The sequence below is a fragment of the Capra hircus genome, chromosome 15 (assembly GCF_001704415.2).
Source record: "Capra hircus breed San Clemente chromosome 15, ASM170441v1, whole genome shotgun sequence".
NCBI lineage: Eukaryota > Metazoa > Chordata > Mammalia > Artiodactyla > Bovidae > Capra > Capra hircus.
In genome coordinates, this window is record NC_030822.1 from 79,972,296 (window position 1) to 79,993,609 (window position 21,314).

At 37.8% G+C, this 21,314-nt stretch overlaps 1 protein-coding gene across 1 annotated transcript in view; it reads left to right on the forward strand.

Moving 5' to 3' along the window:
* Positions 1,519-21,314, forward strand: part of GRIA4 (glutamate ionotropic receptor AMPA type subunit 4) — a 693,144-nt gene continuing 673,348 nt past the window's right edge. Inside the window, exons 1-2 of the mRNA XM_005689338.3 lie at positions 1,519-1,978; positions 3,213-3,371. Of these exons, the coding sequence (XP_005689395.1) occupies positions 1,891-1,978; positions 3,213-3,371 (247 nt within the window). The 5' untranslated portion in view covers positions 1,519-1,890. The remainder of the gene's footprint in view (positions 1,979-3,212; positions 3,372-21,314) is intronic.

Consider the following 21,314-nt stretch of genomic DNA (forward strand, 5'->3'; position numbering starts at 1 on the left):
CCAGTCTTGCAGACTCTAAAATGATATGATTCAAGCAATGACACGAAAAGACCTGTAGAGATTTAAAACACTTTTTCTTTCATCACTTAATGGAATTTGGGGATTGAATATACTGTCTAGGTCAGGAGACAGATGGTACAGAGGAAATTAGAAACCTTTCATCTCTTGCTTGTGCAGTGGCTCTCTGGGTGTGACACAGACTCCATCCAACACAGTCAAGTGAATTGAAATCTTATAGATGACCCATGGAGAGGCAGTGACACCATAGCTCTAAAACTTTCTAGGATAATTAATTTTCTTCTACCCATTTAAAGCAACTATTGACATCATCAACACAATGCTTAAGCATTCCTGGGATGACATGGAGTAGAGCTGAGTATTCTGGAGCTCCAGTTAAGAAAAGATGTGCATGAAAAACACCCGATTTTTCTATCGGGGACAAATAGTCACTGGTGCCCGCTAACCCAAGGAGAACTAAGAGGTTCTCCTTCGTCAGCCTCTGAACTATGTGCTTCCTAAATCCTGAGGCAGGCCCAGCACAGAGGAAATGTGTCACCTGAAAAAAGCCTGCAAAGAAAGGACTCTTTAACTCCCCTTTTTACTTAGCAGCTCAAGCGGTTCTTACTCCTGGTTTCCTGACTTTCAAAGAACAGCGTAGAGGCCCTATTCAGTTTTCATTTCTCAGTCCCTTCCCCACCTTGGTCGTTACCTTTCTTTGTTCTTTAAATTAACTTTTCCTTCCTTGCTCTCTTTCCTAGCCTGTTTCAGCCTCCCTGTGTTTCTTCTCCAGCCTGACGTTCCTCACTTCTTCCGTCGCTGGTCCCGGACTCAGACTCGCCCGTGGCTGCCCTTTGCGCCTTTCCTTGCTCTCCCTGAGACCCCTCATCTCATCCATCCCTGTCTCAGGCCCTCCAGATTCCCTGGGCTGTTTGCTGATGAGAAACATTTGCTGCAGCGCGGACCGGAGTCCTGTGCGCAGCCCAGTGGCAGAAGAGGGTGAGGCTGAGAGAAAGGCTGAGCTGGAGAGGGAGGCAGCCGGTCCTCCCCAGAGCCTGCAAGAATGCGGCAGGGTGCCTGGAGCACCGGGAGGGACCAGCTCCCAGGGGCCCTGGTCGGGGCTTGAGGACCTGACCCGCGGGTAGATTTCCAGCCTCACGTGGCCGCGGAACAGGGGTGCCTGGAAAACAAAGAGAGGGACCCTGGGGGTGCCCACCCCCAGAGTGGAACCCCCTGCCAAAGCGGGAACGAGAGAGGCGGGAGCGGTGAAAGGGAAAAACCTGTCTCCTCTGGCTGCGGAGCGTTGGAGAGCCTGGGGCGCTCCGGTGAGCAGCCGGGGGCGAAGACTGCCGGGCGGTGGGCGAGGGACGTGTGGAGCTAGCGCTCGGCGCCCGCGGAGGGGCCGCCGGGGGGCGCGACGCGCGGGGCGGTGGGGACTCTAGGTGGCCGGTGGCAGACCCCAGCCGCGGAGCGCGCGGCGGCCGCGGCGCCAGTGTGTGTACGTGTGTGTGTGCGCGCGCGTGTGTGTGTGTGTAGGTGAGAAAGCGAGGGCCGAGCGTGAGTGTGAGCTAGGCACAGAGAGAGCGCATGTCTCATCCCTGCGAGCAGCCAGGCGCCGCTCCACCACCATCTTTTGCATGGGCAACATTTGCAGCCGGACAGCAAACCTCTCCCAGGGCTATGGAGACTGCAGGAAAAATCTGGCAGCTCGGGATGGATTGCTAAGGGAAGTCATAACCCTAAACAGTCCAAACCTCTTTCCGTTTTTTTTTTTTTTGTTTGTTTGTTTTGTTTTGTTTTTAATTTTATCGCCGTAGTCCTCAATGCCTCTCTGAACGGTCTTTAGGAAGAGTACGAGAGAAAGAGCGCGCGCCAGGGAGAGGAGAAAAGAAGATGAGGATTACTTGCAGACAAATTGTCTTGTTATTTTCTGGATTTTGGGGACTCGCCATGGGAGCCTTTCCGAGCAGCGTGCAAATAGGTAAGCTCTGATTCAGTGGGGTATGCATGTGGGTGGCTGTAGCAGATACCGAAAGTGAGTTAAATGAGTTGCTGATAAGCAATTTAAGGGAACATTCGACGTCTCCTTTCTGCTCTCTTCTCGTCTTTTCTTCCCTTTATAAAGACTGCCTCTTTGGTGCTGGTTCAGTCGAAACAGCACAGAGCGGTTCTCAGTCTACATTCCATCCATCCTCAGTCTATACTCCTATTTGTCTCATGTCGCTGAAGTAGGATTGCAATAAGTTGGGATAAAATCTCGGTGGGGTTTGATTGCATTTTATCTAATATCTCCTTTCATTTCTTTCTCTGGAGTGTGAAGGGATGTAGAGTTTGCTTAAACAAAGCAAAACCCATCCACTCTTCTTCCCGTGCTATAGGCAACAGCTTTTGCTATACAAGAAGACATTGCTTAGGTTAAAAAAAAAAAAAAAAAAAAAAAAGAAAGAAAGAAAGAAAAAGAAAGAAGACATTTACACCCTGACCTACTTGCCTTTGCTTGCTACCAGTTAACCGATTCCAAAATTATGTCCCTTTCCTGGAACCTTTTCTTCTTTTATTTTCCTCTTGAATTTTTTGCCCTTAATCCCTCCTCTGGACTCTATTTCTGGGGACTCTATCCGTCCTGCCCTTGGCTGTTTTTTTTTTTTTTCTATTCTCCCCTGTCTTCTGATGGGACGCAGCTATTGAATTCCTTCCAACTAAGCCCAGCCTCACACTGCATCATTTCTCGTGGACATTGCACAAAACGGGGCTAATTAGGCTGGGTCCAGGAACTGCATAAAAACAAAGTTCACGTCTCCCTTTTGATTTCCCTCTCACCTGCATGTCATCACAAACCTTCATTTCTCTATTTTAATGCGAATTGTCTTTTCTGCTCATCTGCATGCATCTTAGAAATGCCTGGAGCTGGCTTCTGTAGCAGTGTGCTGGGAATCATAGGGAGGGCAAGGAGAGAAGGCAAAACACACTAAATGGTCTGTCTCAGAGGCCGCTGTGATCATGACAAATTGGGACAGTAAAAAGCTGAGTTGTCCTAAAGACTGAAATGCTAAACATACTCTTTAGAGACAAAGGGCAGTCTCCCAAGATGTGGCAGGGCTAGCTCCTTAATGTGTGTATTGGTGAATGGCTGTGGATTTGACAGTGCTTAGTGCGGGTGTAATAATAGTTACAAGAGGAAACACTGAACGGGCTTTTTCTGCTGTTTTTGCTAGGTGGTCTTTTCATCCGAAACACAGATCAGGAGTACACTGCTTTTCGATTAGCAATTTTTCTTCATAACACCAGCCCCAATGCGTCAGAAGCTCCTTTTAATTTGGTACCTCATGTGGACAACATTGAGACCGCCAACAGCTTTGCTGTAACAAATGCTTGTAAGTAAAACATAAGTTGAAGATAAATGAGAAAAGAATTAAGTCGGGGCAATAGAGGCCCTTTTCTCTGTATTATTACTGTTATTATATTTCAGAAAGACATTCAAGCTCTCCACAGTTTGCTGGTTAGAGAGGAAATCAGAGTTACAGCAAGATTTAGTCTCCAGGATATTTGGCTGGTCTTTCCTTCTCTTCCTCCTTCCCTCCCTTCATCTCTCCTTCCCTCCTCCTCCCTCCCTCCCTTTCTTCCTTTCTTCTTTCCTTTTTCTTGGAATTACTTTCTCCTTTAGCATTTCAGTATTAGTCCTACAACCTGCATGTCAAGTTAGTGAAAATTGTACTCAATCTTGTTTTTTATTTATTTTCCTTTGGTTTGTATTTGCTTTTCACTTGAGTGAGCGTACATCTTGCTTTTAGAGAAGACACATGCTCTCTTACACTGATAAAGGGAATGGAAGGTTTGCTAACAGTGAGAAAGTGGGGAGTGGTGGTGTGGAGGATGTATATTCCACTAGGTTGGTTGACACTGCAGATGATCTGGTGATGTCACTTGAAGCTGCCCTGCTCTTATATTCTGGGTTGTAAATGTCTCTTGCTATCAGGTAATGTATATATTCTGTGGATATAACTCCATGGAGTCTTACCTTGGTGGCAAATCATGTTAATCTCCAATCCACTGAATTCACATACTAACCCAGCTGGATCTATTATCCCTACAATACAATTAAGATTTGGTGATCTTATCTAATGTTATGATTAAACAGTTTTTTAGAGCTCCTCTGTGAAAATACTGTATAACATAAAGTAAAAATATAAGCAACTGTGTATTAATTTAAAAATCAATAAACTATGATCAATAGAGCATTTAGGTTACATTTTCACTCTTGAGGAAAATACATGTTTTCCATACCTCCTTATTTTTAGATGCTAATTTACAGCTCCTTAAAATTTGTGTGTTAAGATAATTGTTATAGATTACGTAAGACATGTAGGAATAGTTTCTATATAAAGTTTTGCACAATAATAATAAAATATTCAGTCTGCATTGTATAATATTTTTAATATATCAGACTGAGTATATTTTTATTTTGAAAGTACTCTACGTACAAGAAACTGTATTTTGAACAAACAAGTGAATTTGAAAACAAAGAGTTTTTATGTGTTAGGAGGATATCTGTTTCATTTAGCTCATGTATATCTGCAATTAATTCATCTAACAAATAACATGATCATGTTTCCTTAATTTTAGGCACCTAATTAATACTTTATTTTTGAACTTCATTTCATAAGGAGGTTAAAGCATTTGACTTTATTTTTTTTAAATCTAAAGCAAATGTATTCATTTGCAGGAATGTTTTAGTTCCTTTGAGTACTACTTAATTTGAAAAATCACTTGCTTTATTTAGTAATAAAATAAATATTCTTTATAAAGATAATTATATGGGAATTGTTTTTAAGCAGAAATGAACATAAATTAGAGCTAAGTTTATGGATAGCTATTTTTTTAATGTCTTGTTATTATTTTTTGTTCCAAGTTTTGATAGAGATGTCAACATTTCAAATTAGCTCTAGGTATAAAATATTTTCCTTAGTACATTCTAGGTATAAAATATTTTCCTTAGTACATGAATATTATCTGTTGATTTAAGTATTTTCCTTATATCTCTCTTGAGATTTTGGCAACAAAAATACTACTAAGTTTAAAAATAATTTATGATTCAAATACATCTGAAGGTACTTTGTCTACAGTAAATTGCTATTTAAATATATTTTTTATTATTTAACTTTGAAAGACTTCCATAAAAGTGGAACTATATTAGTTTTATTTTTTCAGATTAGGTTCTTAAGTATTCTAAAGTTTGTATTCTGGCTTCCAGCTTTATAAACTACAGTGATAATTCCTTCTTTTCTCCTTCCACATAGTTTGTTAATCTCATTCAGGTTAATTTTAGTACCATATTATTTATGTGATAAAAATGTTATATAGAATAAAACAATAGTGGCAAAGAACCTGTAAACGTAAAAAATTAATAAGAAACTGTACACAGCATGAAGAAGTAGAAACAGGTATAAAATATAGGTAGTATGCTATTCTTTAACATGTTAGAATTGAGAAAATTGAAGCTAAGAAAACAAAGTTTGCTTATTTTGATTCCAAGTATAGTGTAATGTTAGTGGTATCATGTTTTTGATCAGAGGGTATGGGTCAGGTGATTGGTGTTTGTTAAATGAGCTGACCAAGAGCCTGTACGCACGTGATTTTCCAGTCTAATCAAAGGTGAAATATAAGCAATAAGTATGAGGCAATGTCATGTATCAAGCTCTATGCCTTTGGGTACAAAAGGTAAAAATAGTGTTCTAGAGAATTAACATGAACTTATGCCTCGTAGCGATACAGACTAGATTTTAAAATTTTTCATGCTGAATTAAATATAAATGTACAATATGCGTTCAACTAGGTTTATTTTAAATATGATTTTCCTAAAGTGAATCCTTGTAAAACTGAGTAATCTAGTGTCTTTGTGAATGAGAACCACTGTATAGGATACATTTATTTTATGAAATATACACTTAAAAACTAAAAATAGCAGACTAAGGAATAAAGAGTATTATTGGTCATCTACTGGATAAATGTAATTTAAGGTTGATTCTTTTGTCTCAAAATTAAAGTTTAAAGAATATTTTGGACAATGTAAACATTCTGCGTATGGAGTTGACATACTACATAAATATAAACCCCAATAAACTCAAAATTTGTACTGTTGGGATAAACCTCAAGTTTCTGAAGGAGAATCAGGTTTATTTTGGTTTGTAACTTTAAAAAAAAAACAGCATTTGTGTAAGATTAAATTAAAATGCTGTTCTCTTTTTAAACTATTCTTGTTGAAAAATCATACTTTGCCTAGTATAAAACTGAAACTACAAGAAATACAGATAATATAGAATTATGGCATATTTAAATAACAAAGTGTAGGTGTAATAGGTGGCCCAAGTAGTCAAATTTCAAAATGTAATTAAAGATATACATTTATTTGCTGTAATCTATTCAAAGTATGGGCTTTGGCAAAATAGATATTTAAAAAATAATTTGATGTGGGCAGTTTTCTTTAACAAAATATTATGCATTTGACTCCAAATAGCTATCTTCACAAGCAAACATGCTAGTTAAATTGAGTATGTTCTCTGCAAAACATTTAAGACAACCTAAAATGAGGCTGTGTTCTTATATTTTTCTAACAGTTAATTAATAAAGATGTTTTTGTTTTGGAGGATGATATATCTTCAATTTGGCCAAAGTAATAATGACCAAAATACTGATGTAGTCTATCATCAAGTTTTCTAAAAGATAAAACAAAATTAGATGTTGCAATTATCACTTTAGCTCAGTTATGTTTGAAATCTTGTAAAAGAGGTAGCCTCTTTACAATAAAACGCAGAGATGTTCAGTTTCTCAAATGATTCTTTTAATTTCAAATGGGTAGTGGAAAATACATAATGAGATACATTAAGTAGTTATGTATTGTCACTTAGGTGAAATAGAATTTTTGTTGAATATTTCCAACTTTTTAAACTTGGATAGGAAAGACTAACTGGTTAATATTTTTGTTATCTTTTATTTATTTATTTTTTAATGATTTGTTTATCTTACTCGCCTTTTCTGTCTAAAATCTGTCTATTCAGTGGTTTGCAACATGATGGATTAGAAAGTTGTAAATCAAGAATGGAATGCATATTATACCTTAGTAATGATGAAAAAGTTGTTCTTTTTTAACTTAAATATTAACTCTATTTGTGAAGGGTTTGTTTACCAACCCTAAATATCCAAGTTGAGTGCTACTTGTAAAAGTAGGTTAGTGTGTAAAAAAGACTTGTTTAGTTAATCTAAATATGTTTTAAATGTGACAGTATATCCAGTAGGGTCTGCAGACATTTTTGCTTATATACTACGGACTGAATTCAAACATGTTGAATTTAAGGGTGCTGAATAATAAGGTCTTGTGGCTTTAACAATATTTAAATATTATATATCTTTCTTTTCAGGAGCATGAAACCCTAAAAAGACATTCTAAAAGTATATATTGGACTGATATAATATTTTTAAAATGCTAAAATAAAAACTCTGATATTTTGACCTTGTTATAAGAAATATATTAGAATTGAATATTGTTTGACTTTTGATTATTTTTAGGAAAATGAGTTACTGTAATTCTTTCCTTATTTTGAGTTGGTAGCAAGATTCTTTGTTGATTTGAAATAATTACTTAGTTTTATAATATTATTTTCCCCTTTTATCTTAATTTTCCATCATGACATTGATGACAAAGATGAGTCATATTCCTGTGCCTTGGACCTTTCTTAAATGATGCACAATTGCATTGATATATTTCAGAATTGTCACAGGATTAAACTTCCATAAAGCCATTTCAAAAAATTCTCTTTACTTTTTTCTTATGAATTCTCCAAAGAGGTTTTATTTCTCAAAGAGGAGCAATTTGTACTTTCTGACTTTAGGAATTATGTATATATCTCAATAACAGAATTTTACTAGTGTTCAGGAATTTAAAATGAGGAATAAATTCCATATACCTTACATTTTATTATAACACAGGTTTTATACTGTTTTTGTGTACATGATTTTATTTGACCTCAACTAATCTTGGAGTGAGCCTGTCTGAGAAGATAGTCATTATTTTTTAGGTAAGCCAGATTTGGCTCAAAGAAATCGTTTGATTTGCCAAAGACCATGTAGCTAAAAAGTCACAGAGTTTAGATTTGAACCCAGTTATTCTAGTCACTATCCTAGCACTTTAACCAGGAGACCATGGATGTGAAAAGTACATCTGTACTGAGATTACTTGAATCAAGAAATAAAATAACTGTCTTTTTTTTCTAATTTTATTGTAATATTTTTAAGAAAATAGGGCAAGACATTTCTGGGCAACTTATTAATTAATCAGATGACAGTGAGTGATGCAGCAAAGACCAAAGTTATATTTTGTAATGAATCTGCCCATTCACTCACTAGATTAGATAATAAACATAGTCACTTATTCATTAAACATGTTTATCAAGGACAACTGTATTTAAGACACTCTACTAGAAATGAAGATTGATATTTAGTCACTAAATCATATCTGACTCTTTTACAACCCCGTGGACTGTAGCCCACCAGGCTACTCTGTCCATGGAATTTCCCAGGCAAGAATACTGGAGTGGGTTGCCATTTCCTTCTCCAGGGATTGTCCTAACCCAAAGATCCAACACGTGTCTCCTGCACTGAAGGCAAATTCTTTACCACTGAGCTACCTGGGTAGCCCAGAAATGAGGATACTGAAAATTATGAGGAGTTGTTGCCCTCAAGGAGCAGTAGGAAACACATACAAGCCAATTATCACAGTTCAGTAAGACAAAGTATTATGACAGAGAAAGAGAGTGCTGTAACAGAGATTAACACAGGAAGGAGCATCAAACTTGTCATGCTGCCCTATGGGAGGTATTACCTGATCTGGGTTTTAAGCCGCTAGTTATTTGAAATATAGACAGGAAGGAAGGCACCCCTCGCCAAAGAAGCAGCACGTGACAAGGCATCAAAGGATGGCGAGGCCAGATGTGATTGAACCACTGAATGTGGTTTAGTCTGACTGTAGTACCGGGTGTGAGGGGAAGGAGAGGTGTGCTAAGGGGCGAAGCTTTGTAGATCCACACAGGGACTTGTAGCTCTTGTAAGGAAACTCTTTTGAATAAAAGGGGGGCCCATAAATAATTTAACACAACAGTGGCATAATCAGATTTATGTTTTATAAATAATAGGATTATTTCAAGAAGGAAAGTGTACCAGAAGGGGGCAAAATTGGAAGAAAAAAACAGTTATCTTGAAATAATTCAACTTAGGATAGTAAGTTCTTAAATAAAAGTGGAAGCTCTGAGACAAGAGCAAAGTAAATAGATAAATACAGAACTGTTGACAGAACATAGTGATGGATTGGATGTCTGTGTAGGCTGCTGAAAAGAAGCATCAGTTCAGTTCAGTTCAGTTCAGTCACTCAGTCGTGTCCAACTCTTTGCGACCCCATGAATCACAGCACGCCAGGTCTCCCTGTCCATCACCATCGCCCGGAGTTCACTCAGACTCACGTCCATCGAGTCCGTGATGGCATCCAGCCATCTCATCCTCGGTCATCCCCTTCTCCTCCTGTCCCCAATCCCTCCCAGCGTCAGAGTCTTTTCCAATGAGTCAACACTTCACATGAGGTGGCCAAAGTACTGGAGTTTCAGCTTTAGCATCATTCCTTCCAAAGAAATCCCAGGGTTGATCTCCTTCAGAATGGACTGGTTGGATCTCCTTGCAGTCCAAGGGACTCTCAAGAGTCTTCTCCAACACCACAGTTCAAAAGCATTAATTCTTCGGCACTCAGCCTTTTTCAAGGTCCAACTCTCACATCCATACATGACCACAGGAAAAACCCAGAGCCTTGACTAGACGGACCTTAGTCGGCAAAGTAATGTCTCTGCTTTTGAATATACTATCTAGGTTGGTGATAACTTTTCTTCCAGGGAGTAAGTGTCTTTTAATTTCATGGCTGCTGTCACCACCTGCAGTGATTTTGTAGCCCCAAAAAATAAAGTCTGGCACGGTTTCCAAAGTTTCCCCATCTATTTCTCATGAACTGATGGGACCGGATGCCATGATCTTCTTTTTCTAAATGTTGAGCTTTAAGCCAACTTTTTCACTCTCCTCTTTCACTTTCATCAAGAGGCTTTTTAGCTCCTCTTCACTTTCTGCCATAAGGTTGGTGTCATCTGCATATCTGAGGTTATAGATATTTCTCCTGGCAATCTTGATTCCAGCCTGTGTTTCTTCCAGTCCAGCGTTTCTCAAGATGCACTCTGCACAGAAGTTAAATAAGCAGGGTGACAATATACAGCCTTGACATACTCCTTTTCTTATTTGGAACCAGTCTGTTGTTCCATGTCCACTTCTAACTGTTGCTTCCTGACCTGCATACAGATTTCTCAAGAGGCAGGTCAGGTGGTCTGGTATTCCCATCTCTCTCAGAATTTTCCACAATTTATTGTGATCCACACAGTCAAAGGCTTTGGCATAGTCAATAAAGCAGAAATAGAGGTTTTTCTGGAACTCTCTTGTTTTTTCCCATGATCCAGCAGATGTTGGCAATTTGATCTCTGGTTCCTCTGCCTTTTCTAAAACCAGCTTGAACATCAGGGAGTTCACGGTTCACATATTGCTGAAGCCTGGCTGGGAGAATTTGGAGCATAACTTAACCAGCATGTGAGATGAGTGCAATTATGCAGTAGTTTGAGCATTCTTTTGCATTGCCTTTCTTTGGAATTGGAATGAAAACTGACCTTTTCCAGTCCTGTGGCCACTGCTGAGTTTTCCAAATTTGCTGGCATATTGAGTGCAGCACTTTCACAGCATGATCTTTCAGGATTTGAAATAGCTCAACTGGAATTCCATCACCTCCACTAGCTTTGTTCATAGTGATGCTTTCTAAGACCCACTTGACTTCACATTCCAAGATGTCTGGCTCTAGATTAGTGATCACATCATCATGATTATCTGGGTCATGAAGATCTTTTTTGTACAGTTCTTCTGTGTATTCTTGCCACCTCTTCTTAATATCTTCTGCTTCTGTTAGGTCCATACCATTTCTGTCCTTTATCGAGCCCATCTTTGCATGAAATATTCCGTTGGTATCTCTAATTTTCTTAAAGAGATCTCTAGTCTTTCCCATTCTGTTGTTTTCCTCTATTTCTTTGCATTGATTGCTGAAGAAGGCTTTCTTATCTCTTCTTGCTATTCTTTGGAACTCTGCATTCAGATGCTTATATCTTTCCTGTTCTCCTTTGCTTTTCGCCTCTCTTCTTTTCACAGCTATTTGTAAGGCCTCCCCAGAAGCCATTTTGCTTTTTTTGCATTTCTTTTCCATGGGGATGGTCTTGATCCCTGTCTCCTGTACAATGTCAGGAACCTCATTCCATAGTTCATCAGGCACTCTATCAGATCTAGGCCCTTACATCTGTTTCTCACTTCCACTGTATAATCATAAGGGATTTGATTTTGGTCATACCTGAATGGTCTAGCGGTTTTCCCTGTTTTCTCCAATTTGAGTCTGAATTTGGTAATAAGGAGTTCATGATCTGAGCCACAGTCAGCTTCTGGTCTTGTTTCTGTTGACTGTATAGAGCTTCTCCATCTTTGGCTGCAAAGAATATAAAAGAAAGAAAAGAAGTGTGGTAAGAATTAAAGATGATTTCTTCAATTTTTAGTTTTGACAACTTATCAAAACCAAGCTAGGAAGGGGCACACCAAAGAAGGAGCAGATTTGAATGAGGAAGGTGAGTTTAGTGTGGATGTACAGATAAGGAGGCATTTAAAAGACATTTAAATGCAAAAGAGTTCTGGTCATATGTATCTGGAGCTCTTGGGCTCAGTCTGAACTGAAGAGAGACACTGAATAATGAATGAAACCATGGATGTGGATGATATCATCCAGAGAGTGCAAAATCAGTGAAAAGAATGCTGAGAACAAAATCCCAAGAAATACCAGTATTTCAGGGACAAGGAGAGAAAATGAAACTGAAGGAAATGGGTCAGAGTTCAGAGGAAAGTAAGATAGGAATAATTCACGAGAGCCAAGAGATAGCAAGAATTTCAAGTAAATAGTGATCAATCATGTCTTTGATTGATGAATTTTTACAACAAGTTGCAAGGGTAATTGATCCTTAACATCAGTCTTTTCTTCTTTTTTCTTTTGTGTTCTTTTGTATTTTGACTAGAGAAAAAAAATAAAAAGCAACCTTTATTAATCCCACATAGATTCTATTAATGCATACTCTTTGTGTATAGTGGCCTAGAATATTCTTATAATTAGTGATAAGGATAATTTTTTCTTGACTTTTGATCCAAATGGGCTTGGATTTGCAACCTGATAGTGGGCCAGTTACTTGCACTTTTGAGCCTCAGTTTCTTCATTCATTAACAAAAGACCCATGTATTTTATGAATATTAGAAAAGTTCTTGGAAAATATTTAGCCTATACTTGTAACTCAATTAAATTTAGCTGTATTACATTTTCTTTGTCACATAGAACATTTATTTCTGAATCAGTGGAAAAATTTCAAGTTTATATTTCCTGTTTATATTTTGAAAAGTAATTTGTGTTTTGAATAAATATATTTTATTTATATTTCATAGGAATTTTTGACCTCTAACTTAATTGTTAATTTTAATTTATACACAAATCTAAATGCATATTTGTCTAAACTATTTCTAAGTCCTACAAGAGGGTAACTTTGTTGGGAATCTGTGGACCATTTGGAGAAAAAATTGGTTCATGAATGGATTAAAGGGATTAATGGATTCTCCTAATTGTATGCACAATTGTGTGTTCTTGAGTGTGGCATGTGTATTTGCATGTATATGTGTGTAAACAGAGAGACAGTCTAAATTTTTGAATAGATTATCAATGAATTTCAGTCCACTCACACACACACACACACACACACACACACACACCCCACAGCCCTAAAGGAGCTATACATAGATTAGATAAACGGTACTCCATTCCCTATCTTCTTCATTTCAAAAGCCAGTTGGATTTTATTTTTTAAACTAACCAAGAATTTTTCCATAAACTTCATCTCCAATAACTTCTTCCTCATCATAGAAAATAATCAATGTGTCTTAGCTGGGAAAATGCTTGGTTTGGTATTCTGCCTATTAAACTATTATCATATTATTTTTATTTCTTCTCTTAACTATCAAAAGCTCTACACATTCCACATCAACTCCTATTTTTATCATGACTTTCCTTTTCCTTTAACAATCACCACTACTGCAACAGTGTTCTTGAAGGTCATCAGTGATTTACAGATTAGTAAATTCCATTGTTCCTTAGTCACAGTTTTTTAATAATTTGCATAACTTGACATAGCTGATTATCCCCTGTTCTTGAAACTCATTTCCCCTTGATAATATAATTAGCTAGTGATTATATGCCAAGGGTCTATATTAATTACTTATATTCTTACACAACTGTAAGAAACAGGCATCACTATTGTTTTCATTTTATATATGGAGAAACTAAAGATTTGTAGTTAAGAAAATTTGCCTAACCACAAAGTATTCAGGGCATCAGATCCTAAAGTCAGTTTTGCCTTTCATTCACATTAAAATGTCCTGATTAGTATAGTATATATAAGATAACCATCACTCTGTGTGACAGTGGTTAGCTAACTCCTAATTTGAATAGAAAGATGTTTCCCTCAAAGTTACTTCTTTAACAATTTCCATTTACCCAGTGAATAAAATGCCACCTGGAGAAGACAATGGCAACCCACTCCAGTACTCTTGTCTAGAAAATCCCATGGATGGAGGAGCCTGGTAGGCTGCAGTCCATGGGGTAGCTAAGAGTTGGACAGGACTGAGTGACTGCACTTTCACTTTTCACTTTCATGCATTGGAGAAGGAAATGGCAACCCACTTCAGTGTTCTTGCCTGGAGAATCCCAGGGATGGGGGAGCCTGGTGGGCTGCCGTCTATGTGGTCGCACAGAGTTGGACATGCCTGAAGTGACCTAGCAGCAGCAGCAGCAGCAGCAGCAGCAAAATGCCATTAAGTGTAAAAATGAATGAATACCACCAGATTTTAAGATGAATAAATGAGTCTTTATATGCGGCACAGACATTGGACGCTTCATTATTTGGCCAACCTACATAATCTTTATAGGAATGTTATTTGATGACCAGTGGTCAGAGAGTTCCTTTCAGGTTTTCCCTTACATGTTTTTGGATTCCAATAAACATAATGAGGAATATCTTAAAGATCATTGACCTAAGTCAAAACTGCTGCAGTCTTCATAGTGTCCTTACTTGCCTCCAATTTGATAAAACTACTAGAGTTATAAATAAAAAGTTCAATGTTATCTTCGAAAGGAAAGGTAAAAAATTGTGATGTAATACTTTTCTTTGAACAAGCCATTATACTTCTCCAGCAAAAATTACACCTAAACTATAACCATTGTTTGCTTATTTTTGCTTATATCCTTATTTTTAAAAAAGCAATTTCTCATTGTTGCTGCTGTTCAATCACTCAGTCTCTGTGCAACCCCTTGGACTGCAGCACACCAGGCTTCCCTATCCTTCACCATCTCCCAGAGCTCACTCAAACTCACGGCCAGTGAGTCAGTGATGCCATCCAACCATCTCATCCTCTGTTGTCCGCTTCTCCTCCTCCTCCTCATTTCTAATCGTTCCCATCATGGTGGCCAAAATATTGGAACTTCGGCTTCAGCATCAGTACTTCCAACTAATATTCAGGACTGATTTCTTTTAGGAGGGACTGGTTTGATCTCCACGCTGTCCAAGGGACTATCAAGGATCTTCTCCAACATGTTCAAAAGCATCGATTTTTCAGCATTCAGCCTTCTTTATGTCCAAATCTCATATCCATATATGACTACTGGAAAAATCATAGCTTTGACTACATGGACCTTTGTCAGCAAAGTGATGTCTCTGCTTTTTAATATGTGGCCAAGTTTGTCATAGCTATTATTTCAAGAAGCAAGCATCTTTTAATTTCATAGCTATAGTCACCATCTGCAGTGATTTTGGAGCTCAAGAAAATAAAGTCCGTCACTGTTTCCATTGTTTCCCCATCTATTTGCCATGCAGTAATGGGACTGGAAGCCATGATCTTCATTTTTCGAATGTTGACTTTTAAGCGAGCTTTTTCACTCTCCTCTTTCACCTTCATCAAGAGGTTCTTTAGTTCCTATTCACTTTCTGCCATAAGGGTAATGTCATTTGCATATCTGAGGTTATTGATATTTGTCACAGCAGTATTGATTCCATCCTCTGCTTCATCCAGCCCAGCATGCTCATGATTAACTTTCTCATCAGTAATTATATATATATATATATATATATATTACATTTTGTGTTCTTTCCATTCTCATATTTCTATCTTTTTAAACTGACCCATGAAAATTTCAAGTGATTTAGAAATCTTAAGAGCCAAAATATTATTGCAATCTCACTACTAAGGGGTAATCACAGTAAATAGATCTTTCTGGAATTTTCTTTTTATGTGTATAGACCTAAAGTGAACAGTAGAATACTATAAACATAAAATACATACATATATATAACTTTTTAATAACAATATTAATCTATAAGCATATTTTATTAATGTTTTATTTCATGCAAAGTTTTCCCTCAGTGTATAAGACCTATCTTACTTTCTTTTACTGCTATGTAATGCCATTGGAAAAGACTTTGATGCTGGGAGGGATTGGGGGCAGGAGAAGAAGGGGACGACAGAGGATGAGATGGCTGGATGACATCATTGATTCGATGGACGTGAATCTGAGTGAACTCAGGGAGTTGGTGTTGGACAGGGAGGCTTGGTGTGCTGTGATTCATGGGGTCGCAAAGAGTCGGACACGACTGAGCGACTGAACTGAACTGAACGCCATTATGCAAAGTTGCTATTAAATGTAGTCAGTACCCTCTGTATCAACATTTATGTTGTTTCCCGTTTTTTATGTTACAAAGAGAATAGCAGTAAAGCTGAGTACCTGTGTTAATATTCCCATAGGATTAATTCCTGGAAATGAAATCACTATATTGAACAATGTGTATTTTTGCTTTTAGTCCATATTATTAATGTTCTTTCCTCAAAAAGTATTATTTATATTTACAGCAACCAAGATGTAAGAATAATTGGTTTTCTATGACCTACTAACGCTAGTCATTATCAGTTTCTTGAATCTTCACTTGTCCTAATGCGTGAAGTTCAGTTCAGTTCAGATCAGTCACTCAGTCGTGTCCAACTCTGGGACCCCATGGACTGCAACATCCCAGGATTCCCAGTCTATCACCAACTCCTGAAGCTTGTTCAGACTCATGTCCATCAAGTCAGTAATGCCATCCAACCATCTCATCCTCTGGTATCCCCTTCTCTTCCTGCCTTCCATCATTCCCAGCATCAGGGTCTTCTCCAATGAATCAGTTATTTGCATCATGTGGCCAAAATACTGGAGCTTCAGTTTCAGCATCAGTCCTTCCAATGTATATTCAGGACTGATTTCTTTTGGATTGACTGATTTGATCTCCTTGCAGTCCTAGTTACTCTCAAGAGTCTTCTCCAGCACCACAGTTCGAAAGCAGCAATTCTCCATCTTTCTTAATGGTCCAGATCTCACATCAACACATGGCTACTGAAAAAACCACAGCTTTGACTAGACAGAACTTTGTTAGTAAAGTAATATCTCTGCTTTTTAATATGCTGTCTAGGTTGGTCATAGCTTTTCTTCCAAGGAGTAAGTGTCTTTTAATTTCATGGCTGCAGTCACCATCTGCAGTGATTTTGGAGTTCAAGAAAATAAAGTCTGACACTGTTTCCATTGTTTCCCCATCTATTTGCCATGAAGTGATGGGACCAGATGCCAAGATCTTAGTTTTCTGAATTTTGAGTTTTAAGCCAGCTTTTTTCACTCTCCTCTTTCACTTTCATCAAGAGGCTCTTTAGTTCTTCTTCACTTTCTGCCATGGGGATGGTGTCATCTCCATATCTGAGGTTATTGATATTTCTCCCAGAAATCTTGATTCCAGCTTGTGCTTCATCCAGCCCAGCATTTCGCATGATGTAGTCTGCATATAAGTTAAATTAACAGGTGACAACATGCAGCCTGGACATACTCCTTTCCCAATTTGGAACCAGTCCATTTTCCCATGTCCAAAATACTGAGGAAACACACACTTGGAGGGGAGAAATAAAACTTTGTTCGAACCAGGATCCAAGAGGAAGGAGCAGTGTCCCCACAAGAGACTGAGCCTAGCATGCCTATGAGTGTGCGGGAGTCTCAGATGGAGGCATGGTTCAATAGTGGCCTGCGGTGGGGTTAGGGACACTGTGTATCATAGTGTGGGCATAAGTTCTCAGGCCAAACAACAGGGAAGGAACAAAGCCCAGCCCATCAACAGAAAGTTGGATTAAAGATTTACTGAGCATGACCCCGCCCATCAGAACAAGACCCAGATTCCCCCACAGTCTCTCCCATCAAGAAGTTTCCAGAAGCCTTTTATCTTTGTCCATAAGCGAGCAGACATAATGAAAACCACAGTCAAAGAAAACTAACCAAACTGCTCATGTGTATCACAGCCTTGTCTAACTCAATGAAACTATGAGCCATGGCGTGTAAGGCCATCCAAGCCGGACAGGTCATGGTAGAGAGTTCTGACCAAACGTGGTCCACTGGAGAAGGGAATGGCAAGCCACTTCAGTATTCTTGCCTTGAGCCCCATGAAGTGTATGATGGGTCTAAATGACATCTAATTGATGCTTTAATTTGCATATTTTTGATTAATAGTGAGGCTAAGAATATTTTCCTGAATCTATAAGACCTTTTATCTCTTTCTGTGTGAACTGTTGTTCTTTCACTTTACCAATGTTTTCTTCTTTATTTGAGGGAGTGTTTTACAAACTATAGAAATGAATCCTTTGTCATGATTTTTAAGATTATTTTTTTACTATTTTTCTACGTGCCTTTGGCTTCCAGCTTCATTTATGATGCCTTTTACCATACAGATATTTACAATTTTTATATAGTCAAATCTGTGAGTCATTTTCTTCATGGCTTCTAGATTTCATGCCATGCTTATAAAGGTATTCCTATCCTTAAAACTGTAGAATATTGTTCCAAATTTTTTTTTAGAATACTTTATGGTTTTATATTTTATATTTATAATGCTAACTCTTTGGGGATTTCTTATGTGTGTTAGGTACTAATCTTTATTTTTTCCTATTTTATTTATTTGAAAAGCTATTTTTTTTTTTTTACTTATTTCTTTGAACTGATGCATTTGTGCAAAACTCCTGTAATCATGACTGAATTTGAGCTTGAACAGTTCTGCATTTTACTTCCTCCCAAGTTCTCCTTTTTGCAGTTCTTCATCTCCCTGTCCTGACAGTCTTACATGGTCATACTTGCTAGTTTTGATGTTTTTATTATCTGCTTTCTTGGTCCACCTATTACTTTCCTAGGTTTTCCCCAAGTTTGTTGCCATCTGATCAGCTACTCTTGTTTCTATCTCCAAAATTCATTACAAATATTTCCAACTTTCACCATTTCCAGCCCACAATTCTAGTGCAAGTCAATTATACTTTTCTAATAATTTAGTACTGAATATCCTGCTACTGCCATTTCCTCTCCCCACTCACTTTACATACCAGAGCCAGTGGTTCCCTTCGGAAGTGAAGCAAAATACTGTTTCTTCTTACTTAATACCCTCCAATGGTTTTCAGTTTCTTGGAGTAAAACTGCAACTCTTTTAACAGACTTGAACTCTAAGCATGATCTGTCTCTCATCCATCTTTTTGCCATGTTCCACCATGTTGGAGTTTACTCAGTCTTCTTTTTGGTTCCTACACATGATTTAATCATTTCTTTCTATTTTCTATGCCTTTGCATTTTCCATTCTCATTTTTGGCGATGGGAAGTCCTCCAATGCAGTTTTTTTTAAGCAGCTTTTTCTGGATCTTCAGGACTCAGGTCAAAGTCATTGCCTAAGAGAAATCTTCCATGACAACCTCTGTAGAGTAAGCTCTCTCACACTAAATTCCATTTACTTTGTACTGCATTGCCAACCCTATTATAATCTTTGCTTTTTTTTTACAATCTGTAATTGTTATTTTCATTTGTTTATATATTTATCATCTATATTCCCAGTAGAATAAAAACTCCCATACCCAGGACTTTATTTGCCTTGTTAATAGATCCTCATAGCCTTACTCAATACCTGGTACAAAACAAGAATCATTATGCATCTTTGAATACATGAATGAACAATGTGTTATGAGTATTCTCTTCACTCATCTTTGGGACATTCTTAAGATAGCTAAGACTTTTCATGTATTTTTTATATAAATTTATTTATTTTCATTGAAGTTTAATTACTTTACAATATTGCATTGGTTTTGCCATACATCAACATGAATCCACCACAGGTATACACATGTTCCCCATCCTGAACCCCTCTCCCTCCTCCCTCTCTGTACCATCCCTCTGGGTCATCCCAGTGCACCAGCCCCAAGCATCCAGTATCATGTATTTTAGAAGAAAATTGATCAGAGCATCTAAAGACAATAAGGTATTGGATTCATTCCTTATCTTAAGCATATATATATATATATATATATATATATATATGTTTTTATCATTTGTTTTCATTAGAGTCACTTGATGCAATGGGCTAGGTAAGCAGGAAGTCTTATAAAGAAGAAAGTGGAAGATTAATGCAAATTGATTTATATTGCATTGGCCTTGAAGGCACTTTGATGAATTTAAATCTGGTAGAAAAGAACTTCTAAGTACGTGTAACATGTAGTCTATGCTGACAAAAGAACTAGAAAATGCTGATTCAGTTCTCTTTCAGAGTAGAAGAAAGCACACGTGGGAAGCCCAGGTGTATTAGTAAGCATGCTCAAGAGAATCATCTGTTCAGATGATCTGTTCATTGGCTGCTTCCTTGAGTGAGTGAGTGAGTGAAAGTCACTCAGTCGTGTCGGACTCTTTGCAACCCCATGGACTGTAGCCCACCGGGCTCCTCTGTCCATGAATTCTCCAGGCAAGAATACTGGAGTGGATTGCCATTTCCTTCTTAGCGAATCTTCCCAACCCCAGGGATTGAACCTGGGTCTCCTGCATTGCAGGCAGACACTTTACTGTCTGAGCCATCAAGCCCTGCTTCCTTAGCACTTCTTAAAGTTCATGAAATTAGAAGACATGTGAAAGAAGGCATCTGTAGTCAAATGTACAATGAAAACCTGTCAATTCTTGATTACCTACACTGAATTTTCTATACATTTCACAGTTTACCAGTTTCATTAGCCCTTATCCGTCCTGTTTGAAATTAATTTATTCTTGTTTAAATTGCTTAAATTTAAGCTATGTATATAACCTTACCTCGGCAAGTTAGAGAAGCATTTCACTATTTCTCTGCTCCAATGATTTAAAATCAAGATAAATACATACTTTCTGAAAAAAACTGTGTATATGCTTTCTTTTTTGTAATGAAAAACATGTCAGTCCAAATGGATCCCTTTTTGCTCTGATTACCAAGGAACTCAATTTTCACATTTACTGATCAGTAACAACACTGGTCCCCAGTTGGAAAAAAAAAAAAAAAAGAGCTTTGTATCATTTTTCTAGATTCCACATATATGTTAGTACATGATATTTGTTTTTATCTTTCTGAATTACTTTACTCTGTATAATAGTCTCCAAGTCCATCCACATCTCTACAAATGATCCATCTCTTTTATGGTTGAGCAATATTCCATTGTATATATGTTGTATATATGTACCACATCTTCTTAGACTTTCCACGAGGCACAGGTGGTAAAGGACCCACCTGGCAATGCAGGAAACTTAAGAGATGCCTGTCTACACCTGCATTGGGATGATTCTCTGGAGAAAGAGTGTGGCAACCCACTCCAGTATTCTTGCTGGAGAATCTCATGGACAGAAGAGATTCATAGAGTTGCATAGAATTCATAGAGTCCATAGGGTTGCAAAGAGTTGGATATGACTGAAACGACTTAGCATGCACACACCACATCTTCTTTATCCATTCATTTCTTGTTTGACTTTTAGATTGTTTCCCTGCCCTGGCTATTGTAAATATTGCTGGAATTAACACTAGGGTAGAGAGATCCAGGCATAGAGAAGGGGCATATGGACACAGCAGGGGGAAAGAAAGGCTTGGATTAATTGGGAGTTTATGACACTATCTTAGGTAAAATAGATATTGAGAATCTGCTATAAAGCACAGGAAGCCCATCTGTAATGACCTATATATGTAAGATGGGGGTTGGGGCTGAAAAGGAGGGGTCATATGTATACATATAGCTGTTTC